At 43.1% G+C, this 26133-nt stretch overlaps 2 protein-coding genes across 3 annotated transcripts in view; one reads left to right on the top strand and one right to left on the bottom strand.

Moving 5' to 3' along the window:
• Positions 1-3868: 3868 nt before the first annotated feature.
• On the bottom strand, positions 3869-23993 carry THUMPD1 (THUMP domain containing 1). The gene is made up of 4 exons (XM_056535743.1): positions 23731-23993; positions 20513-20696; positions 19065-19313; positions 3869-7531 (listed from the first exon to the last, which is right to left on the bottom strand). The coding sequence occupies exons 1-4, from the start codon at positions 23929-23931 to the stop codon at positions 7278-7280; spliced, it is 888 nt and encodes a 295-aa protein (XP_056391718.1). The 5' UTR covers positions 23932-23993; the 3' UTR covers positions 3869-7277.
• Positions 23994-24002: 9 nt separating this feature from the next.
• ACSM3 (acyl-CoA synthetase medium chain family member 3) overlaps positions 24003-26133 on the top strand; it is a 50391-nt gene continuing 48260 nt past the window's right edge. For both annotated transcript variants that reach the window (XM_056535742.1, XM_056535741.1), the window contains exon 1: positions 24003-24059. The gene's annotated coding sequence lies outside the window, so the exon portion shown is untranslated. The remainder of the gene's footprint in view (positions 24060-26133) is intronic.

The raw sequence follows: 26133 nt of genomic DNA on the forward strand, positions 1-26133 counted from the left end.
AAAGCCCTCAAAAATTTGTAACCCAATATCTCATATTACCCCTTGTGAAAATGTAAAAAATTGGGTAACCCCAGCATTTTAGTGTAAAAACACAATTTTTCAATTTATGGCCCATTTTTCAAAAAACCTGTGAGTTGTTATTTCCCACTGTATCCCTTGTTACATTCATTGAGGGGTGTAGTTTCTAAAATGGTGTCACGTGTTTTTTTTTTTTTTTGCTGTTATTGCACAATGGGGGCTTTATAAATGCACATGACATGATTGTGTCAATTTCGACACAATTTCACTCCTTCTATTCTGAGCATTGTAGTGCGTCCAGAGAGCAATTTACATCCACATATGGGGTATTTTTTTTTCTCAGACGAAGTTGTTCTACAAATTTTGGGGGCCTTTTGCCCTATTACCCAATGTGAAAATGAAACATTTGGGGTAACACTATCAATATAGTGAAAAAAAATAAAATGTTTCACTTTTACGGCCCACTGTTCAAAAAACCTGTGAGGTGTAAGTACTCACTGTTACGTTCCCCGAGGGGTCTAGTTTCCAAAATGTAATGCCTTGTTTTTTGTTTGTTTTTTGCTGTCCTGGCACCATAGGGGCTTCCTAAATGCGGCATGCCCCCAGAGCAAAATTTGCTTCCAAAAACCTTCTGATGCCAACATAACGTAGACATATTGTATATGTGAATCAATATATAATTTATTTGGCATGTCAATTCTCTTACTCTTACAAGCAAAGAGTTTCAAAGTTAGAAAATGCTAAATTTTCTAAATTTTAATACAAATTTGGAATTTTTCCCCAATAAATTATGCAAGTATCGACAAAAATTTACCACTAACATAAAGTAGGATATGTCACAAAAAAACAGTCTCGGAATCAAATCAAGTTAAAGCATCCCAGAGTTATTAATGCATAAAGTGACAGTGGGCAGATTTGCAAAAAAAATTTCTGTTCCTTAAAGGGGTACTCTGCCCCTAGACATCTTTTCCCCTATCCAAAGGATAGGGGATAAGATGTCTGATCACGGGGGTCCTGCGATCAGACATCTTATCCCTTATACTTTGGATAGGGGATAAGATGTCTAGGAGCAGAGTACCCCTTTAAGGTCAAAATGGGTTTCGTCCTTAAGGGGTTAAAGACTTAGACACATTTTTAAAATCTGACTTCTGTCACTTTATGCTTTAAAAACTCGGAGATGCTTTTACTTATCAATCTGATTCTGAGATTATTTCTTCGTGACATATTCTACTTAAGATAGTGGTCAATTTTTGACTTTCATCATTTCCTTGTGAAAAATTCAAAAATTTCATGGAAAAATTTAAAAACATTGTATTTTTCTAAATTTGAAATCCTCTTGAAATTAAAATAATCATGCCAAATAAATGACACTGTATTTGTTCACATATACATTACACATGAGAAATCCTCCATAAATTACCCCATTAAAAAACTGCAACTCTCAAAGCATCCAATATGACAATTAGAAAGTTTGTATCCCTTTAGGTGTTTCACAGGAATAGCAGCAAAATGGAGGTAAAAAATGTACATGTTGTAGCCCCGAATGTTTTATTTTTGCAAGTGGTAAAAGGAGAAAAAGCCCCTCAAGATTTGTATGAAAACACCTCATATGTGGATGTAAAATGCTTTGTGGGCACACGTCAGGGCTCAGATGAGAAGGAGCGACATTTGGCTTTTAGAGAGAGAATCTGGCCTGATTCAGGGGCCATGGCACACTTACAACCCCCCCTTCCATATGTGGACGTAAAGTGCTGTGCAGGCGAACAGCAGGGCACCGGAAACCCCCCTCATGTGACCAAATTTTGGAAACTACACCCCTCAAGGAATGTAACAAGGTCTACAATGAGCACTTAGACCCCACAGGTGTCTGACAGATTTGAAACAGTGGTCAGTGGTCTATTCACGACTCCCTGTTCCAAAAATCTGTCAGACACCTGTGGGATCTTAACTCTCACTGCACCCCTTGTTATTTTTTTATTTAAAGCATTTATGTCAGAATAACTGCAAGGATCAGCCACCCCTGTGCAAATCACCAATTAAAACTATGGGATGACACCAACATGTAAACCCCTTAAGGACTCAGGGTTTTTCCACTTTCGTTTTTTCCTCCTTACCTTTTAAAAATCATAACCCTTTCAATTTTCCACCTAAAAATCCATATTATGGCTTATTTTTTGTGTCGCCAATTCTACTTTCTAGTGACAGTCATTTTACCAAAAAATGCACAGCGAAACGGAAAAAAAAAAAATCATTGTGCGACAAAATCGAAGAAAAAATGCAATTTTGTAACTTTTGGGGGCTTCCGTTTCTACGTAGTGCATATTTCGGTAAAAATTACACCTTATTATTCTGTAGGTCCATACGGTTAAAATGATACCCTACTTATATAGGTTTGATTTTGTCGCACTTCTGGAAAAAATCAACTACATGCAGGAAAATTTATACGTTTAAAAATGTCATCTTCTGACCCCTACAACTTTCTAATTCTTCCACGTGATTGCGCCGTGATCTGAAGTTTTTATCGGTATGATTTTTGTTTTGCTCGGACTTTTTGATCACTTTTTATTCATTTTTTAATGGTACAAAAAGTGACCAAAATACGCTTTTTGGACTTTGGAATTTTTTTGCCCGTACGCCATTGACCGTGCAGTTTAATTAATGATATATTTTTATAGTTCGGACATTTACGCACGCGGCGATACCACATATGTTTATTTTTATTTTATTTGACACTGTTTTATTTTTTTTTTTATGGGAAAAGGGGGTGATTCAAACTTTTATTAGGGAAGGGGTTAAATGACCTTTATTAACACTTTTTTTTATTTTTTGCAGTGTTATAGGTCCCATAGGGACCTATAACACTGCACACACTGATCTTTTCCACAGATCACAGGCGTGTATTAACACGCCTGTGATCAGTGTTATCGGCGCTTGACTGCTCCTGCCTGGATCTCAGGCACGGAGCAGTCATTCGCCGATCGGACACCGAGGAGGCAGTTAAGGGCCCTCCTCGGTGTCCTGTCAGCTGTTCTGGACGCCGCGATTTCACCGCGGTGGTCCCGAACAGCCCGACTGAGCAGCCGGGTCACTTTCACTTTCGAAGCGGTGGTCAGCTTTGACCGCCGTTTCTAAAGGGTTAATACCGCAGATCGCTGCGATCGGCGATGTGTGGTATTAGCCGCGGGTCCCGGCCGTTGATGAGCGCCGGGACCGACGCGATATGATGCGGGATCGCGGCGCGATCCCGCTTCATATCGCGGGAGCCGGCGCAGGACGTAAATATACGTCCTGCGTCGTTAAGGGGGTTAATGTAAAAAAAAAAATAATAATTTTTTACAGTAACATGCTGGAGTAGCCCCAAATTTTTCATTTTCACAATTGGTAAAAGAAGAAAGCCCCCCCAAATTAAAGTAATTTCTCCCCCCCATCTTGCTTTGTGGGCCAAGCAATGCATCAGTAGCCGCTTAGTCAAAGAAGGCTTGGTGTTTGTTCCATCATCTGTGAATCCAGGCTTCTACTGACGTGTGGCAGTAGGCTTACATTTGTGTATGTTGTAGTTATTGCTCAAAGTCATGTAATGTAGTCACATCCGAGAAGGAGACATGGCTTTTTTAATCTTCCTGCATGCCTGCATGCCTGCCATGGCCCAGATATATCAAATTGTGTGAGAGAAAAAGTGGAGAGATTTATCCACAGCAACCAATCACAGCTCAGCTTTCACTTTACCTCAGCTCGTTAGCTGAGCTGTGATTGGTTGCTCTGGGAAAGTCACTCCACTTTTTCTCTCACACAGTTTGATAAATCTGGGCCATGGCATATGATTACATCTGCGTGCATGTATGTAACATTTCTGTGTCTCATGAAACCCATCAGTATTATTAAACGGGATGTAAATAAGTTATTTTTCTGTTAAAGCTGATGCCTTTGTATATCATAATAATAAAATTATGAAAAACTAAGCTTAAAAAAATACATATATTTACAACAATGGAAAAAAAACTTTCTTTTGAAAAAGCTATTTCATAAAAAGAGGCCAACCTACACTTATGTACTCAAAATGTAATAAACTTTAAATGTTTTAAAGTTACTAAATCATATTTCTGCTACATTTTTAAAAGACCTCTGCTCTCTGCCTATACAATTCCACATAAATCTAAGCTATATTTGAATGGTACCATGCCCTTTTCCCATCAGTCAGGCTTGTTTAACAACCTGAGTGCAGGGATTTGCCCTGTACTCAGACCACCAGTTAAGCCTAACTGATGGCATGTGGGGCACCTGGGGCTTGACAGGTTCTCTTTAACTACTGCCTGCAAAAGTATTGGCAAGCACAATTCAGGTAATGAAATTCACAAACTGGCCAGGGAGGAAGCAAGTAAACAAAAGAGTGCGCCCTTATCTTCTTCTCTCCCATGTCACAGTCAGAGTAGCAGAACTCTGCACCCCACTCTCCGGCACCACAAGATTTGGAAACACGTTACACGTCTGCTTGGCCAAGGTGGGACATCTCTGTGACCTTTGATTGGATGAGCGGGTGTGTGGCATTAAGTCACTAAACTCAGAAGCTGCACACGGCAGTAACCGGAGCTCCGGCGCTATACCAGCAGTGATGCAGGGGCAAGTAAGAGTTTATTATTATATATATTTTTTTTAAATCACCCCATCCCTGACCAGTTTTCACAAAGAAGTTAATAGTCGGTCCACTCCTTTAATCTGTTGTATAAAACAGGACCTGTTCGCTCTCCTGACACGTCTGCCTTGTGTTCTCCATAAAATACCAATGCTGCATTGGGCCATTCCTCTGTTTTTTTTTGCCTGAAAACGTATAAACAAAGATACGAACACTCTAATACAATTTGTGTGCCTACTGACACTGAATGGTGACCATATAGGGACACATTCTACTGAAAAGAAAAATAGGAAAAGAGGTAACGGCTTATTTATCTAGTTTATTTCCAGTAAGAACAAAGGATCAGCACAACATGTACGATGCGCAAGCACTGCCTTTTCATACGGAATACAAATATCTACTACAGCAGATATGTCAGGAGAGTGTAAAGCTCCTCTAAAATAAACAAGGGACCACTAATCACTGGATGGCACTACATACAATTCCATTCTGTGCGATGTAAACAGTAGGTCTGTGAGACAGGACGCCAACAGCACTCTGCCGGAAATGTATATTCATCTGTCAGTTTGGATATAGAGTGCAGCAACAGATCTTCCTTTAGGAAGTAAACAGATTTGCTTCTTAGGCCACAATTGTAGTGACTAATAGGGCTTTCAGCTCACAGACCTATGAATGAGTAGAGAAAAAAAACCTATCCAAAACAAATAAAACTGTTCTTGCACAAGTAATAAGAAAATGTTTATACAGTCACATCAAATTTAAAGAAACACAGCACCCTCCCTCCAAAATTACAGAGCTGACAAGTCCATTGCTAAACACACAGTTTACCTCACTCCCCAGACATTCTATGTGCACCAAGACACTAATAAAATTATGAAAATCAGAAAAGAAACAAATGGAGAGGAAAAAAAACACCAGCAACAACCTGTGCTGAAAGGGCTTATAAGATTAATATTATCCCCTAGTCACATGATAAATAGCTGATTGTAGCCCTACTGATGACAGAAACTCAGTAGGGGTCTTGTCCCAAGTAAATGACGCAACAGCGCGTATGCTTGGCCACCACTCTAATCGCTCTCTATAAGGGCTCGAGTGCAGCACCGAGCAGCATTTAAAAGAGTGAAAGAAGCAGATGCTAAGTGAGTGTGCTAGTGATCCATTAACTTTGGGGATATGGGCCCTCCATTCTCATGACAGTGGTCTGATCAGCTACTTAGTGGATCATTTCTATCTTGGGATAACAGCTTTAAAGCAGGCCCGTGTAATAAAGTGTATTACGAGTCCGTAGTAAACTACGATGCCATACAACCTTTCGGCCACTCCCTGCAGCTCCTGATTGGTTTGGCCGTACACTCTCTCCGCTTAGGGAGCAAAGTGATAGCGTAGTCTGCATAATGAGCATAGTTTTAGACAGAGGGAGGGAGACTGGCAGTAAACTGTGGATCATATGTAATAAACTAGCGGATGGATCATACTGACAGCGGAGGGAGACTTGCAGTAAACTGTAAGGAATCGCAGATACAGCAGGGTGATGAATCATATGGACAGCGGAGGAAAGGAGACTTGCAGTAAACTGTAAATAATCGCGGATAGAGCAGGCGGATGGATCATACAGACACCAGTGGGAGGGAGACTTACAAAGTCTCCCTCCCTCGTCAGTACGATCCAACCACCTGCTCCATGTTGCTTAATGTTTATTGTGAGAACAGCTCCTCTATCTAAAACTACGCTCATTACACCACCCCTACGATATACTGCTTCTTGAGCGTGTGTGTGTGTGTGTGTGTGTGTGTGGTCAGTAGTAAACTGCGTATGCTCTTGCAGTTTACTACAGACTCGCCGTAAACTTTATTATACTGGTAAGCAGCCTGTTTGCTACTATATAACTATGGCTTAAGTGCACAGAAAACGTCTCACAGAAAGAGCCCAGGGTAAGCCGGCCATTTCCTCCTAAATGGGAATTCCAGATTTTCTTTTATCTGACTGTGGTACAGGGGCTGTAAAATTAGTGTAGTTCGTAAAATAGTTCAAATATTTTTATTGGGGGGAGATTTATCAAAACCTGTCTAGAGGAAAAGTTGCTGAGTTGCCCATAGCAACCAGATTGCTTGTTTCATTTTTCAGAAATGAAAGAAGCGATCTGATTGGTTGCTATGGGAAACACAGCAACTTTTCCTCTGGACAGGTTTTGATATATCTCCCCCTAGTGTCTGTAGCTGCGTTTGATTCCTAAGTGATCTTCGCGTTATAGTGGACTCACAACTCCATTTAACCCCAAGACCAGCATGAATCCTTCCTAAGCATGACCATTACTAACTGTCAGGTAAGTACTTAAGTCACGATATGGTGAATATCCCCTTTGATTACTAGTGAGGGAAAGCGTAACCCTGGACTCTCTGTATGCCAGTGAACGTTGACTGGGAACTTAATCCTTATAAGCATATTAAACAGACTACAGACAGGTCTGCTTTAATTTACTAAGCCAACAAAAGATTGCATGTTTCTACCTTTAAAAATAAAATAAAAAAACAACCGTTTTCTTAAACAAATTACGTTTGTCATTAAATTTAAAAACATTACAATTGTCTGTTGTTCTTTGCCCCAACAGGACCCTACACGTACATGGTTCTTAGGCATCAGAGCCCACTACAGAGTCATCTTTGTTTTGCTCTTGTGCTTTTTCCTTTCCCTCGTCCCTGGGTGGGTCCTGAGGCTTTTCTTCCTGGGCACTCTTTACCACTTCTTGCAGGTTATACTTTCTGAACAGGATGTAGTCCTTCACCACACTCAGACAGCAGACATTCTTGATAATCTCCACTACAACGGTGTACTCCGCGTTACTCAGGTCCACTTTATTCTCTGGGTTCAGATTACCAACAACTCCTGAAAGATGTAACAGCATCAGTCAGTGGACCAAGACACATTAAGAAATTCTTTCTAATAACATAAGAGGATCTGAGGTCACTGATAGAAAAAAAAAAAATATGATAATGTGTCCTTTACGTAGTTTAAGAAGCTGATGATGTCATGTGTTTGGTGCCAGTGCCATGTATTTAGCGGTCATCTCATGACTGCAGTAAATGTTATATGTTAACAGTGACCACACGACCTCTTTAATATGTTGCAGGTATGATGACTGCCTGCATTCCCTTATCCTATCCCTAATGAACTTTGAGCTGAACAGCAGAGTGGTATTAGACTGTCTAAACACTGTGCAATAACCCATCTTCATTGGCATTGTCAGGCATACAGTGGGGGATCAAAAGTTTGGGCACCCCAGGTAAAAATGTGTATTAATGTGCATAAAGAAGCCAAGGAAAGATGGAAAAATCTCCAAAAGGTATCAAATTACAGATTAGACATTCTTATAATATGTCAACAAAAGTTAGATTTTATTTCCATCATTTACACTTTCAAAATAACAGAAAAAAAATGGCATCTGCAAAATTTTGGACACCCTGCAGAATTTATAGCATGCACTGCCCCCTTTGCAAAGCTGAGACCTGCCAGTGTCATGAATTGTTCTCAATCATCATCTGGGAAGACCAGGTGATGTCAATCTCAAAGGTTTTAAATGCCCAGACTCATCTGACCTTGCCCCAACAATCAGCACCATGGGTTCTTCTAAGCAGTTGTCTAGAAATCTGAAACTGAAAATAGTTGACGCTCACAAAGCTGGAGAAGGCTATAAGAAGATAGCAAAACATTTTCAGATGTCAATATCCTCTGTTCGGAATGTAATTAAGAAATGGCAGTCATCAGGATCAGTGGAAGTTGAAGGGGTTATCCAGGAAAAAAAAATATAAAAAATATATATAATATATAGTTTTTTACCCAAATATCCATGGTAAAATGAGTGTGCGCGTGTATACCCCGATACACCCCCAGGAAAGGCAGGGGGAGAGAGGCTGTCGCTGCCCGCTTCTCTCCCCCTGCCTTTACTGGGGTCTAGAGCCCTGCTGCCGGCCCTTCTCTCCCCCTGGCTATCGGCGCCGCTGCCCGTTCTGTCCCCATGACTCATTGCCGGCGCCGATAGCCAGGGGGAGAGAAGCGGCCTCCCCCCATCCCCGGTAGCATAATTACCTGTTGCCGGGGTCGGGTCCGCGCTGCTTCAGGCCTCCGGTGTGCGTCCCCTGCGTCGTTGCTATGCGCTGCGCGGCGCATGACGTCAGTCATGCAACCGGGGACGGGGGAGGCAACGGGGCAGCGGCACCGGCAATGGGTGCCGCTGCCCCTTCTCTCCCCCTGGCTGTCGGCGCCGCTTCTCTCCCCCTGGCTATCGGCGCCGACAATGGGGCGCCGGCACCGATAATCATGGGGACAGAACGGGCAGCGGCGCCGATAGCCAGGGGGAAGAGAAGGATCGGCAGCAGGGCTCTAGACCCCAGGAAAGGCAGGGGGAGAGAAGCGGGCAGCCTAACACGCACATAGACTTTAGGCTAAAAATGTTAGCCTAAAAAGTGCGTGTTATACGCCGATAAACAGATTTGTAAATTACTTCTATTAAAAAATCTTAATCCTTTCAGTACTTATGAGCTTCTGAAGTTAAGGTTGTTCTTTTCTGTCTAAGTGCTCTATGATGACACGTGTCTCGGGAACCGCCCAGTTTAGAAGAGGTTTGCTATGGGGATTTGCTTCTAAACTGGGCGATTCCCGAGACACGTGTCATCAGAGAGCACTTAGACAGAAAAGAACAACCTTAACTTCAGAAGACGTACTGAAAGGATTAAGATTTTTTAATAGAAGTAATTTACAAATCTGTTTAACTTTCTGGAGCCAGTTGATATATACATTTTTTTTTTTTTTTTTTTCTGGATAACCCCTTTAACCCCTTAAGGACTGAGCCCTTTTTCACCTTAAGGACTCGGCCATTTTTTGCAATTCTGACCACTGTCACTTTAAACATTAATAACTCTGGAATGCTTTTACTTGTACATTTGATTCCGAGATTGTTTTTCGTGACATATTCTACTTTAACATAGTGGTAACATTTTGTGGTAACTTGCATCCTTTCTTGGTGAAAAATCCCCAAATTTTATGAAAAATTTTGCATTTTTCTAACTTTGAAGCTCTCTGCTTGTAAGGAAAATGGATATTCCAAATAATTTTTTGTTTTATTCACATATACAATATGTCTACTTTATGTTTGCATCATAAAATTGACGAGTTTTTACTTTTGGAAGACATCAGAGGGCTTCAAAGTTCAGCAGCAATTTTCCAATTTTTCACAAAATTTTTAAACTCTTTTTCAGGGACCAGTTCAGGTTTGAAGTGGATTTGAAGGGTCTTCATATTAGAAATACCCCACAAATAACCCCATTATAAAAACTGCACCCCTCAAAGTATTCAAAATGACATTCAGTCAGCATTTTAACCCTTTAGGTGTTTCACAGGAATAGCAGCAAAGTGAAGGAGAAAATTCACAATCTTCATTTTTTACACTCGCATGTTCTTGAAGACCCAATTTTTGGATTTTGGCAAGGGATAAAAAGGAGAAAATTTTTACTTGTATTTGAAACCCAATTTCTCTCGAGTAAGCACATATGTAATATGTCTATGTTAATTGTTCGGGGAGCAGTAGAGGGCTCAGAAGGGAAGGAGCGACAAAAGGTGTTTGGGGGGCATGTCACCTTTAGGAAGCCCCTATGGTGCCAGAACAGCAAAAAAAAAAAAAAAAAAAAAAAAAAACACATGGCATACCATTTTAGAAACTAGACCCCTCGGGGAACATAACAAGGGGAAAAGTAAACCTTAATACCCCACAGGTGATTCACGACTTTTGCATATGTAAAAAAAAAAAAAAAGCATTTTTCCCTAAAATGCTTGGTTTCCCAAAAGTTTTATAATTTTAAAAAGGGTAATAGCAAAAAATACCCCCCAAAATTTGAAGCCCAATTTCTCCCGATTCAGAAAACACCCAATATGGGGGTGAAAAGTGCTCTGCTGGTGCACTACAGGTCTCAGAAGAGAAGGAGTCACATTTGGCTTTTTGAAAGCAAATTTTGCTTAGGGGGCATGCCGCATTTAGGAAGCCCCTATGGTGCCAGAACAGCAAAAAAAAACACATGGCATACTACAGTGATCCCCCGACTTATGTTGGCCCCGACATATGATCATTTCAACATATGATGGCCTCTCAGAGCACATCGTATCTTGAAGGCAGCCTCGACATATGATGCTGCTGGGTGTCGGGGCCATCGTACAAACAGCTATCTGACAGCGCTGACAACTTCAGCAACTGACAGATAGTTGTTTAATGTGCCCCATGTAAGCCCCGCCCCCCAGTGCAGCCATAGCCAATAGCCTGCAGCATCTTGCTGCAGGCATCCAATGAGCTGCTCCCCTTCCTTTCCTATAGAGCTGTAGTCGGCAGGATCGTAATGGAGGACATTCTGTCCCCCTGAAGGTATTTAAAGAACTGTACAGTACTGTATGCGATGTCACACATCACATATACAATACATATACACACTATACACCCCATACAATGTTTCCCTATCAGTGTGCCTCCAGCTGTTGCAAAACTATAACTCTCAGCATGCCCAGACAGTCAATGGCTGTACATGCATGCTGGGAGTTGTAGTTGTGCAACAGCTGGAGGCACCCTGGTTTGTTAAACACTCCCCATACAATGGTCATCCCAGAACCAATTAGCAGTTTCCCATAGAGATATGTATTCAACATATAATGGTTCCGAGGCCCCAGAACCAATTACCATTTTTACATAGACATATGTACTCGACATATGATGGTTTCAACATATGATGGTGCTCCTGGAACCAATTAATATCATATGTTGAGGGACCACTGTATTTTGGAAACTAGACCCCTCGGGGAACGTAACAAGGGGTTAAGTGAACCTTAATACCCCACAGGTGTTTCACGACTTTTGCATATGTAAAAAGATTTAAAAAAATTTAACCTAAAATGCTTCTTTTCCCAAAAAATGTATATTTTTAAAAAGGGTAAAAGCAGAAAATACCCCCCAAAATTTGTAACACAATTTCTCCCGAGTACGGCGATAACCCCTATGTGACCCTAAACTGTTGCCTTGAAATACGACAGGGCTCCAAAGTGAGAGCGCCATGCGCATTTGAGGCCTAAATTAGGGATTCTACGCCAGTGATTCCCAAACAGGGAGCCTCCAGCTGTTGCAAAACTCCCAGCATGCCTGGACAGTCAGTGGCTGTCTGGTAATACTGGGAGTAGTTGTTTTGCAACAGCTGGAGGCTCCGTTTTGGAAACAGTGGCGTACCAGACGTTTGTCATTTTTATTGGGGAGGGGGGCTGTGTAGGGGTATGTGTATATTAGGGATCGACTGATTATCGGTATGGCCGATATTATCGGCCGATCATCACGATTTTGGGGATTATCGGTATCGGCAATTACCTTGCCGATGAGCCGATAATGCCCCGCCCCCCGCACCGCCCCCACTGCGACCGCCCCAACCCCCTCCCCCCTGCACCGCGACTGCCCCCGACCCACCGCACCGCGTCGCACCCTCTACCGTAGTGCTGGGCGGTATACCGGTATGGATTTTTGCCCATACCGCTATACCGGTCGGGCCCCTCCCCCACCCTCCGAGTCAATAAAAAAAAATTAAACTTACCCGTAATGGGGGTGGTCCGGGCCATCCATCGTTCCTGTAGTGTCCGGGGGCATTCCGGGTGAAGAGTGAACCGGTCCGGGCTGTCCTTCTCCCACGGTCTTCTTCTCCACTCCGGGCAGGCTCCGGCCTAGTACGCTGCATAGACGCCGCTACGCCGTGACGTCAGGTGCGTCGCTGCACACGGGCGTCACTGCGCAGCGGCGTCTATGCAGCGTACTAGGTCGGAGCCCGTCCGGAGTGGAGAAGATGACCCCCGGAGAAGAAGAACAGCCCGGACCGGTTCACCCTCCACCCGGAACGCCCCCGGACAGTACAGGAACGATGGATGGCCCGGACCACTCTGACAGGTAGGGGGAGGGAAGCGGGTGGTGGCTGCGGCGGTCTCTGGCACAGCAAAAGCCACTGCAGTGCATTGATTTAAATCGCCCGCTTTAAATCAATGCTCTGCAGCGGTGTCGAGGGGGGATAAATAGCCGATAACTTATACCGGAATATCGGTATAAGTTATCGGCTATCGGCCCTAACCTCCACCGATTATCGGTATCGGCCCTAAAAAAACGATAATCGGTCGATCCCTAGTGTATATGTAGTGTTTTTTACTTTTTATTTTATTGTGTGTTAGTGTAGTGTAGTGTAGTGTAGTGTTTTTAGGGTACAGTCGCACGGGCAGGGGTTCACAGTAGTTTCTCACTGGCAGTTTGAGCTGCGGCAGAAAATTTGCCGCAGCTCAAACTTGCAGCCGGATACTTACTGTAAACCTCCGCCCATGTGAGTGTACCCTGTACGTTCACATTGGTGGGGGGGGGGGGGGGGGGGGGGGGAACATCCAGCGGTGGCAAAACTACAACTCCCAGCATGTACGGTCTATCAGTGCATGCTGGGAGTTGTAGTTTTGCAAAAGCTGGAGGCACACTGGTTGTGAAACACTGAGTTTGGTAACAAACTCAGTGTTTTGCAACCAGTGTGCCTTCAGCTGTTGCAAAAGCTACAACCCCCAGCATGTACGGACAGCGGAAGGGCATGCTGGGTCTTGTAGTTATGCAACAGCTGGAGACACACTGGTTTGCTACTTAACTCAGTGTGCCTTCAGCTGTTGCAAAACTACAACTCTCAGCAGTCACCGACAGCCAACGGACATGCTGGGAGTTGTAGTTATGCAACCAGCAGATGCACCACTACAACTCCCAGCATGCACTTTAGCTGATTGTGCAAGCTGGGAGTTGTAGTTATACAACAGCTGAAGGTACACTTTTCCATAGGAAAAATGTGCCTTCAGCTGTTGCAAAACTATAAGTCCCAGCATGCCCATAAGGGCATGCTGGGAGTTGTGGTGGTCTGCCTCCTGCTGTTGCATAACTACAGCTCCCAGCATGCCCTTTTTGCATGCTGGGAGCTGTTGCTAAGCAACAGCAGGAGGCTGTCACTCACCACCAACGATCCACGCCGCATCAGGTCAGTCCCTCGCCGCCGCCGCCGATCCCAACCCCGGGAGCTGGGGGCCCCGATCCCAACATTGACGCCGGGGATCGGGGTCCCCAGCTCCCGGGGTGCACGTCCCGCACCCGCTCACGTCCTCCGGAAGAAGGGCGGAGCGGGTTGCAGGTGTGACACCCGCAGCAGGCGCCCTGATTGGTCGGCCGGGAAACAGGGTGATCGTGAGGTGGCACCAGTGCCACTTCACCCCTGCTGGCTATGGCTGTTCGGGGCAGTCAGAGACGGCCCCGAACAGCCTGTAATTCCGGGTCACTGGAGACCCGATTGACCCGGAATCTGCCGCAGATCGCTGGACTGAATTGTCCAGCGATCTGCGGCCATCGCCGACATGGGGGGGGGTCATCATGACCCCCCTGGGCGATATGCCGCGATGCCTGCTGAACGATTTCAGCACGCATCGGGCACCGGCTCCCCTCCAGCTAGCGGCGGGGGGCCGGGATTTGACAGGACGCACTCAAACATCCTGAGTCCTTAAGGACTCGGAAAAGGGTCCGTTTGAGAACGTCCTGCGTCCTTAAGGGGTTAAAGCAAGATCTGGAAGACCAAGAAAAATATCAGACAGAACAGCTCGCAGGATTGTGAGAAAAAACAATTCAAAACCCATGTTTGACTGCACAATCCCTCCAGAAAGATCTGGCAGACACTGGAGTTGTGGTACACTATTCCACTATAAAGAGATACTTGTACAAATATGGTTTTCATGGAAGAGTCATCAGAAGAAAACCTCTTCTACGTCCTCACCACAAAAATCTGCGTTTCAACCAGGGCTGTGGAGTCTGAGTCGGACAAAATTTTGGGTACCTGGAGTCGGCAAACAATGCACCGACTCCTACTAAATTTAGATTGGAATAAAAAAATAAAAAAAAAACAAGTTTAACCCCTTAAGGACGCAGCTCATTTTCACCTTAAGGTGAGCCATTTTTTGCAATTCTGACCACTGTCACTTTAAGCATTAATAACTCTAAGATGCTTTTACCGATTATTCTTATTCTGAAAATGTTTTTCATGACATTCTACTTTATGTTAGTGGTACATTTTCGTTGTTACTTGCATCCTTTCTTGGTGAAAAATCCCAAAATTTCAAGAAATTTTTTTAAATTTAGCATTTTTCTAACTTTGAAACTCTGCTTGTAAGGAAAATTGATATTCCAAATAAATTTTATATTGATTCACAAAGACAATAAGTTTACTTTATGTTGACATCATAAAGTTGACATGTTTTTACTTTTGGAAGACATCAGAGGGCTTCAAAGTAGAGCTGGGCGGTATGACCAAAAATGTATATCACGGTATCACAGTATTTAAAGGGGTATTCCAGGCCAAAACTTTTTTTTTATATATATCAACTGGCTCCGGAAAGTTAAACAGATTTGTAAATTACTTCTATTAAAAAAACTTAATCCTTGCAATAGTTATTAGCTTCTGAAGTAGAGTTGTTTTTTTCTGTCTAACTGCTTTCTGATGACTCACGTCCCGGGAGCTGTGCAGTTCCTATGGGGATATTCTCCCATCATGCAAAGCTTCCGGGACGTGACATCATCATTAAGCAGTTAGACAGAAAACTTCAGAAGCTAATAACTATTGAAAGGATTAAGATTTTTTATAGAAGTAATTTACAAATCTGTTTAACTTTCCGAAGCCAGTTGATATATAAAAAAAAAAAAGTTTTTGCCTGGAATACCCCTTTAAGGGTATTTTGGGGGGGCTTGTTAAAGTGTCAGAACATCAGGGTTTCCCCAACCAGTGTGCCCCCAGCTGTAGCAAAACTACAACTCCCAGCATGCCTGGACAGCTTTGTTGTAGTTTTGCAACAGCTGGAGGCACACTGGTTGGGGAAACAGCATTGTACTGTATACAGGGAGCTGGCTCGGGGCTCCGGGAAACATCAGAGCCAGGGGATGCAGTTTCTGCGTTTTCCCCTGGCTCTGATTGCAGAGAGGAGCCGGCCTGAAACTGCAGTGGGAGCGGGGATGAGGAGTCTCATCCTGCTCTCCCCTGACAGAGCGGAGCCGTGGGCTCTGTAATTCATTCATGGGCGGGGGGAGGGGCCCCACTGGTATAGCGGTATGGGGCAAAATAAAAAAAATAAAAAACGTATCCGGTATGAACCGGTATACCGCCCAGCCCTACTTCAAAGTATATCAGCGATTTTCAAAAATTTTTATGAAAATTTCAAAATCTGAAATTTTCAGGGACCAGTTAAGTTTGAAGTGGATTTGAGGCGCCTTTCTGTGAGAAATACCCCCTAAATGACCCCCTTATAGAAACTACACACCTCAAAGTATTCACAATGACATACAGAAAGTTTGTTAAAGGGGTATTCCAGGAAAAAAAACTTTTTTTTTTTTATATATCAACTGGCTCCAGAAAGTTAAACAGATTTGTAAATTACTTCTATTAAAAAATCTTAATCCTTTTAGTACTTATGAGCTTCTGAAGTTAAGGTTGTTTTTTTCTGTCTAAATCCTCTCTGATGACACCTGTCACGGGAAACGCCCAGTTTAGAAGAGTTTTGCTATGGGGATTTGCTTCTAAACTGGGCGTTTCCCGAGAAAGGTGTCATCAGAGAGGATTTAGACAGAAAAGAAAAACCTTAACTTCAGAAGCACTGAAAGGATTAAGATTTTTTTTAATAGAAGTAATTTACAAATCTGTTTAACTTTCTGGAGCCAGTTGATATATAAAAAAAAGTTTTTTCCTGGAATACCGCTTTAACAAACTTTCTGAATGTCATTTTGGAGGGGTGTAGTTTCTATAATGGGGTCATTTAGGGGGTATTTCTCACAGAAAGGTGCCTCAAATCCACTGCAAAGTTAACTGGTCCCTGAAAATTTCAAAAAAATTTGAAAATCGCTGCTATACTTTGAAGCCCTCTGATGTCTTCCAAAAGTCAAACCATGTCAACTTTATGATGTCATACCCCTTTAACCCTTTAGGAGTTTCACAAGAATAGCAGCAAAGTAGAGGAGAAAAATCTAAATCTGCATTTTTTACATTAACATGTTCTTGTAGACCCTTTTTTTTTTTCATTTTTAAAAGTGGTATTAGGTGAAAATAACTTTTTTTTAATTGAGCCCAATTTCTTTCCAGTACAGAAATACCTCATATGTTGGCATAAAGCGCTCTGTGGGCTCACAACATGACTCAAGAGGGAAAGAGCAACACAGATTTTTGAAAATGAATTTTGCGGGCCATGTTGCATTTAGGAAGCCCCCATGGTGCCGGAACAGCAAAAAAAAAAAAAAAAAAAAACACACATGGCATACTATTTTGGAAACTACTCCCCTCAAGGAACGTAACAAGGGGTACAGTGAGCCTTAACACCCCACAGGTGTTTGACGACTTTGCGTTGAAGTTGGACGTGAAAATGGAAAATTTTATTTTTTACACTAAATTGATGGTGTTACCCCAAATTTTTCATTTTCACAAGGAGTAATAGGAGAAAATGGACCCCAAAATTTGAAGCCCAATTTCTCCCATGGGAGTTGTAGTTTTGAAACATCTGGAGGTCCGCAGGTTGAAGACCACTGTATCAGACATTGACAAGCGGTGATGATGAAGGGGGGGTGTGGGATGACGACAAGGGGATGATGAAGGGGGTGGGGATGACGACAAGGGGATGATGAAGGGGGGTGTGGGATGATGACAAGGGGATGATGAAGGGGGGTGTGGGATGATGACAAGGGGATGATGACAGGCGGTGATGATGAAGGGGGTATGAAGATGAGAGTGTTAATGACGGGGGTCTGGATGATGACAGGGGAGGGGATGATGTATTTCCCACCCTAGGCTTATACTCGAGTCAATAACTTTTCCTGGGATTTTGGAGTGAAATTAGGGGCCTCAGCTTATATTCGGGTCGGCTTATACGGTACTGTAAAAATTATTGGCTGTGTAAAGGAAGAAAAAAAAGAAATATATCATTCACCATTTTAACCCACTGCCCCATTGCTCTTATTTCACCGAATACGGAATATATGTGATCTAAGGAGTTCTAAACCTACTGTCCACCCATTTTATTTTTTTCAGGTGTTGTCTGGAATTATTTGATTGTGCCGGTCTCTAGGACATGGGAAGGTACACCTTCTGTGTGCATTGAAAGGATCCCAATGTTTTAGCAAGTGTACATTTGTCTGTACTGAAAGGGACTCCCCATTCCCACTCCTTGTGCTAAAAAATAATTTAAAAAAAATAACAGCAAATAAAAAGGTACACCCTCCCCCTTTTTTGTGCTCTTTTCAACCAGCTTGTCTTATGGTGGTGATTTTTCCACGTTAAAGACGTTTTCTGTCTAAGGCCAGGTTCACACAGCCAAAAAACACTGCAGAAAGTCCGCAGAAAACACTGGCCGATGTTCCGATCTTATAGATGGTAATGAATCTCCAAGAGGAAACTGCTGAAAGAATAGACAAGTCCATTCTTTCTGCGGACGCTGAAATCAACATGCTGTGTATATCGTGCCACGTGCAAAGCGGAATTGCAGATGTTGCCGTCGTGGAAATCCTGATTCAAGTGTCCATAGAAAGAATAGACTTGTCTTTTCTTTCTGCGGATTCCGCTCAGAAATGCATCAGAAATCAATGGGATTCTGCTGCAGTGGAATGTCCATGCATAATATTCCAGCAGAATTCCACACGGACATTCCGTCATGTGTACATAGCCTAATAAAGTGATTGTATATTTTCTAGGTCCAAAACTAAAAGCTTTATCCATATTTTTGTATGTACCATGGAACGCTACAGCCTGTGGGATACAGCCCAATCCTTCTCCATAGCACTAAGGGCTGGGTTCACATCACGTTTTCTCCCATACGGGAGCGCATACGGCAGGGGGGAGCTAAAACCTCGTGCTCCCGTATGTAATTCATTTCAACGTTCGGTCGGCTCATTTTTTGCGGCGTACAGTGCAAAAATGAGCCGACCGGACCGAACGTTTCACTCCAGCCGGCTCATTGAAATGAATTACATACGGGAGCGCACACGAAAGCATATGGGAGTGCGAGGTTTTAGCTCCCCAGTCATCCAGTGCACGTAGCGAACTCCGCTCTGTGCCGGATGACTGGCAAACACAGCCGTCACGCCCCCTCCATTCATGTCTAAGGGTGGAGGCGTGATGGCTGTGTACTAGCAGTCACAGGAAGCCCCAGTGCTATGAAAGGGCGAAAAAGCTAATGGCAGGGAGCGATACACCAGGGAGGATTTCCTAATTGCAACTCAGATTTGTAGTGTCCCACCATAATACATCATGGATGACATAGTGAAGATGACATGTTACTAAAGACCAATGCTGCCATTGCTACATGAACTTCTCACCTGCAAGGTCCTTGATGACCTCTTCCCTGTTCATGTGATTGTTATTTCTTGCCTTATAGACAATCTGAAAAGTTCCTTTGTTGGGAGCTTTAAACCAAGGCTGAAAGAAAGTCTCTGCATATTTTTTAAGATCCTCGGGGAAAGCTTTACATGTACCGGTGACGGGTAACATGCGAAGGATTACGCGTGTCTTCTTCTTCTTTGTAGTGTACAGATCTTTTAAAATGTGGTGAACCAACTTTTCAGGGTCTGAAACGAGACAAATCCACAAATATTAACAAGAGTAATTGTCCCATATTCTAGCCTTTATTGGCACACTAATGTAACATGAAGCAGGCACAGGCATACTTCAAAGAGACTCTCAACATAGACCCAATATAGCTGCTTTCTTTCAGAAACAGTGCCACACTTGTTCCAATTTGAAGGAGCTGAGCAGAACTAGGCTCAATCTGTGGACAGGTTTGCACACGGCAAATCAATTGGTTAATTGCCCGACAGCTCCCTTGTTTTCTTCTGGAGGGGAAGGGGGGAGATGTAGTCCATGGTGGGAGAGGTCAGATAAACGACAATGGCCTCAACATACAATAGTTTCAACATACAATGGTCTTTTCTGGATCATTTTATCTTGAAACCAGACTCAACATACAATGTACAGACAGTCCAGATCTACAAAACATGTCAATGGCTGGAAGAACTGACCAATCAGAATGGGCATTCACTGGTAAATCCCCTGTATTACTACTGAAGTGTATGCACTGACTGGTGTCTGGTAGCACCTCCTACAGTACAGGGAGGTACTACATATTTAGCTGTGCTAGGGATAGCTGCTCCAGGTGGGGGCAGCTCCATTTTAAATTTTTTGGGACACTGTACAGGACCCTGAATTGTATATGTGCACAAAAATAATCCTACGGGTATGGCTCTCTGACAAAAACCCTATATGAATATTGGTGTAATTTGGTCAATAAAATAAAAAAATATGACTTCTGGGTAACGCAGAGATCTGAAAAATTGCTAAAAACTCATATGAAGGTCTGGAGGAAATGGAAATCGTAAAATAGTAAACTTTTTTTCACCTCTTTCTCCCCAGCCTGGGTGGGTGGTAAGTGAAGTTATGTATTTATTTTAATTATGTAATTTGGTAACTTGTCTTCATTCAGTGATTTTTGTAAAGGAAAATATAAATAAATAAACAAAAACAAAAAAAAAAAAACTCTACACTGCTTGGCTCTTGTAGGCTATGTTCACAAGATGGAATGTCCGCACGGAGAGTCTCCTGGACACTGACGCTAGGACTGTACAGGAATGCTCCATCTCATAGACTGCTATGCATTCCATGAAGAATGAACTTGTTCATTCTTTGTGCGGACATGGAAAATGGAATTTCCATGCCGGGAACAGCCAGTACCCCCCAACAACTTTCTTCAGTGTCAGACAAAATAACTCACCTACATTAAGGGTCCTGATGAAAACAACATTATTAGCCCCACTGTCTATGGACTGAAATCTGCGTAAATTCTTTTCAGTTGAGGTACGAATCTGATCAACTTCTTTCTTCAAAGCTGCTTCAACATCATCGTCGTCGTCTTCTTCCTCTTCACTGCCCGACAGCTTGTCTTCTTTGTCACATAGCTATGAATAGAGGAACAATTAAAATTTCAATATCAATCGACCACATTTACTTTATATTCAGGAATTGTTAACATCCTACTCATTCTGTTAGTTTGCACCAAATATTCAGAGAGAATGCCAACTTTGGGTAGGGTCACACATACCATGTTTTGCTGCCCACTTTCCTACCCATTAAAATCAATGGGTAGCAAAATCAGCTACAGAAAATACGCAGCAAAATACAGCATGTGTGACCCTACCCTTAAAGAGAACATATCCCTTAGGCAGCATAAAAATGCTTGGGCGCCTCAGAGAAAACAGCAATTCAAAAAGCCCCCAGGACCCGTGTAAGCAGTCATTGCTTTCCTATCTGTGTATAGGAAGAGACACGTCATTCAGTGCTGGCAGGGTGGAGAGGAGCCCCAATAACTACCGTAGTTCACACTATATAACTATATTCACACTCAGATTATGCAATGTGGCTGCCAGATCCAGTGGGGAAATTAAAAAAAAACAGCCACTGCCGTATCCCTGCGGCATCCCATTCATTTAAATGAGCCGGACAGTGCCAGCTAATGACTCTGGTCGCCTCATTTTAGGATTGTATCTGGTTTTGTTGCCGGACTGAAAACCGTGGTCTGGCAGGGAAATTTAAAAACCATCCGCTGCTGTATCTTTTTCAGATGCGGCTGCCGTATTGCATAATCGTGGTGTGAATGCACCCTTACCCGGGTATCGGCAGTTTTTTAACCCCTCTAGGACCAAGGGCGTACATGTACGCCCTCGCCCCTCTATGATGTGGGGTCACTGGCTGACCCCGCATCATAGCAGGGTGGTCCCGACGGCTATCAGCAGCCGGGAGCCGTGGCTAATACCGGAAAACACAGATCGCTGTGATGTCTGGCATTAACCTCTTAGACACCACCATCAAAGTTGATCGCGGCATCTAAAATAGAAAAAAAAAAAAAGGTATGCCAGCAGCTCAGCAGGGCTGATTGGGACCACCGCAGCGTCCTGATCAGCTTAGGAGGTCAGCATGAGGGCCCTTACATGCCTCCTCGCAGTCCAATCATTGCTAGGATGCTCAATCGTGCACCGATAACACCGATCAATGCTTTGCTATAGCATTGAACAGTGTATGCAATCAGAAGATTGCATGTAATAGTCCCCTATAGGAGCTATAAAATAGTGTAATAATTTGTTTTTTAAAGTTAATAAATGTGAATTAACCCCTTCCCTAATAAAAAAGTTTCAATCACACCCCTTTTCCCCATTATGTTAAAAAATAAAAATAAAAAAAATTATGTTAACAAAAATAAACATATAGGGAACCACTGTGTGAATAAATGTCCAAACTATAAAAATATAACGTTCGGTAAACCACACAGTCAATGACATACATGCAAAAAAGTTCCAAAGTCCAAAATTGCGAATTTTTGGTCCCATTGTATACCCCAAAGAAAAAAAAAAAAAAAAAAAAAAAAAAAAATGATAAAAAGTGATAAAAAAGTCTGATCTAAACAAAAATGGTACCGATAAAAACTTCAGATTACGGTGAAAAAAATTAGCCCTCATACATCCCCATATGCGGAAAAATAAAGTTATAGGGGTCAAAAGATGACAATTTTAAACACTAACACTGTATATACTGTGTAAGCCGACCCGAATATAAGCCGAGGCCCCTAATTTCACACGCAAAAACCTAGGAAGACCTTATCGACTCAAGTATAAGCCTAGGGTGGGAAATACATCATTCATCATCCCCCCTCTCCCCTGTCATGATCCAGACCCCCCTTATTGTTGTCTTCTCACCTCCCCAGTTGTTGCTCTAGTAGCTGCAAGGACCGTCCAGGGAGGGTGAGCCCAGCCATCCATCTTCACTGCAGGGACCATCCGCATTCCGGTGGGGAGGGTGAGCCGGTCCTGGCCGTTCATCTTCACCGGGAGGCCCTCCTTTCCATTCTGGGCCGTCCCCAGACTAGTGACGCTGCATTGCTGCCACCGTGCAGGAATGTCCCTGACTTCACATGCCTGCTGCGCACGGACGTCCCTGCGTGGCGGCGTCAATCCAGTGTCACTAGTCCGGGGATAGCCTGGAGTGGAGAAGAGGGCCTCCAGGTGAAGATGGATGGTCCGGACCGGCTCACCCTCCCCACCGGAATGCAGACAGTCCGGCCCACCACCTAAAAGCGTTTTTTTTTTTTGTTTAATCTTTGAGTATAAGCCGAGGGGGGCATTTCCAGCACGAAAAATGGTGCTTAAAAACTCGGCTTATACGGTACTAATTTTGATGTATGCATTTTATTTTTATTTTTTAAGTAGTAAAACTAAAATAAAACCTATATAACTTAGGTATCCTTGTAACTGTATGGACCTACAGAATAAAGATAAGGTGTCATTTTAACCGAAAAGTGCCCTGCGCTGAATCGCAAGCCCCCCAAATTACAAAGTGGCATTTTTTTTATTTATTTTTCTCAAATTTTGCCCCACAAATATATATATATATATATATATATATATATATATTTTCTGGTTTTACCGTACATTTTGTGGTGAAATGATTGATGGTATTATAAAGTAAAATTGGTGGCGCACAACAAAAAAAAAAAAATCATCAACAAGCCCTCATATTGGTCTGTAGGTGGAAATTTAAAGCGATATGATTTTTAGGTGAGAAGGGAAAAAAAACGAAATTGAAAAAATGAGAAAACCCGTGGTGCTGAAGGGGTTAATGACACATCCCAGCATGCCCCTTGCACATGTCAATTTGGAAGCTGTGGTGGTCCGAACACTTAGGATCACTTGTCACCTATAAACTATATTATATATACACACACACATATATACACACACACACACACATTCCATGTAGTGTTTCCCAACCAGTGTGCATTTAATCTGTTGCAAAACCACAACTCCCAGCATGCCCGGACAGCCTAAGGCTGTCCGGGCATGCTGGGAGTTGTAGTTTTGCAACAGCTGGAGCCACACCGGTAGGGACACACAGGTCATGTATAAAGAAGACATGACTAGCAAGGTGTGCACAGGGACTTACCTTCTCAGCGCCGTATAGCAGGTCTCCATACTCATTGAGAAGGCTGTAGGCTTCCCCGACGCACTTCCTCTCATTCATGTTGCAGGTGATGAGAATGCCCTGCATGCCCACCTCCAGCTGCCTGCCCGCCTTGTACCGCTTGGCATTGCTCACATACTGCGCCTTCCCTCTCTTCTTACCCTTCTGCACCTCGGAGCTCATCGCTGCTGCAGGACGCGTACACACATATACAACACGTGGTCACCGGCGCCTTCTGCTGACGTCATCAGGACGCGACAGCGACGCCAATTGTATTGACAGCGAGCACGTGGGTTCATGTCGTCCTAGATGTACGTTCCTCAGCCCTCAGAACCACATATTGGAACAGCTAGAGCAGTGTATAGCTCAGTGTTTCCCAACCAGTGTACCCCCCCCCTCCAGCTGTTGCAGAACAGCAACTCCCAGCATGCTTGGGGGGGGGCGCACCCTGGTTGGGGAAAAATGACTAGTATTGTATGATGTTCTGCAACCATATTTTTGTAAAATGTTTTTGTACCTCCAAGGCAGCTGGGGGGTGCTAATGTAGAAAAATGTAGCATTGTATTAGTTTACTATGGGCTACAATTGGTTTGCCTAAAAAAAGATTTCCCCTATCCAGAGTATAGGTGTTCTGCAAAGGTGGGGCTGCTGGGACCCCCCCACTGTGTTTAACCCCTTAGGACCAAGCGTTTTTCAGTTTTTGCACATTAGTTTTTTCCTCCTTTACATTTAAAAAATCATAACCCTTTCAATTATGCACCTAAAAATCCATCTGTTTTTTTTTGGTTTTTTTTTTTGCGCCACCAATTCTACTTTGTAATGTTATCAGTCATTTCACCCAAAAATCTACAGCGAGAAGGAAAAAATTATAATTGTGCGACAAAATTGAAGAAAAAACTTAATTTTGTGACTTGTGGGAGCTTCTGTTTCTACACGGTAATTTTTTTTGATAAAAATGACACCTTCTCTTTATTCTGTAGGTCCATACGATTAAAATGATACCCTACTTATATAGGTTTGATTTTGTCGTACTTCTGGAAAAAATCATAACTACATGCACAAAAATGAATACGTTTAAAATTGTCATCTTCTGACCCCTATAACTTTTTTATTTTTCGACGAACGAAGTATGAGGGCTAATTTTTTTTTTGCACCGTGATCTGAAGTTTTTATCGGTACCATTTTTGTTTTGATCACTTTTTATTCATTTTTTTATGGTAGAAAAAGTGACCAAAAATATGCTATTTTGGACTTTGGAATTTTTTTGCATGTACACGATTGACCGTGCAGTTTAATTAACAATATATTTTTATGGTTCGGACATTTATGCACGTGGCGATATCACATATGTTTGCTTTTATTTTTATTTACACACTTTTTTTTTTTTATGGGAAAAGGGGGGTGATTCTGATTTTTATTAGGGAAGGGGTTAAACCACATTTTTTAATTTTTTTAATGCAGTGTTATAGCCCCCTCTCTAGGGGCTGTAACACTGCATACACTGATTACAGGCACTGTTCAATGCATTGACATAGAACTGCATTGATCAGTGTTTTCTGCACTTGGTTGCTCAAGCCTGGATTTCAGGCTTGGGGCAATCAAACGCCGATCGGACAGCCAGGAAGAAGGTGGGAGAGGAAAATGAACAATGATGCTCTCGTCCTTATATCCAGAGCTCATATTCCGTTCTCATATCTCGTCCTCAAATCCAGACCTCATATCCCGACCTCACATCCTTTCCTCTTATCTCGTCCTTACATCCCGACCTCAAATCTCGCCCTCATATCCAAAATTCTAATCCGACCTCATATCCCTTCCTCATATCTCAGACATGGACCTGGTGGTGCTTCACATCTAAACTGTAGTGAACTGTTCAATCATAGCGGACACAAAAGAAAAATGGAGCGCTCAACATTTTTCTTTGTCTTTTCTGCTATGAATCAACTATTCTTGACCGGATATTTAATAGTCCCGGGCAATCTCTGCATCCAGCCAGAAAGTAACGTGATCTGAGGTGTACCGGAAGCCCCATATACTTGTATGAGACCTCAAACAAAACCCCCAACCCTCACATAAGGTGGTGGTTTTGGGTTGATTTAAAGGAAATCTGCAGTGTAAACAATACCGGGTCCCTGTACGGGAGATCGCAGGGGTCCCAGTGGTCAGACCCCCCACAATCATGCGGATAGGGCAGGGCCGGATCATCATTGGTGCTATGGAGCGCCTGCTCCGGGCCCCGTGCCCGCAGGGGGCCCCCGTCACACTCGGGACATCCCTGTGTCCCGAAAAATCTTTTCAGGACTCAAGGATGTCCCGGCGGTTACCTCTCTGCGGTGGCCCCGCGTTAACTTTAAAAACGCAGGGGCCGCCGGGAGGTAGCGCACG

This window comes from Hyla sarda, chromosome 8, assembly GCF_029499605.1.
Source record: "Hyla sarda isolate aHylSar1 chromosome 8, aHylSar1.hap1, whole genome shotgun sequence".
NCBI classification, from domain to species: domain Eukaryota; kingdom Metazoa; phylum Chordata; class Amphibia; order Anura; family Hylidae; genus Hyla; species Hyla sarda.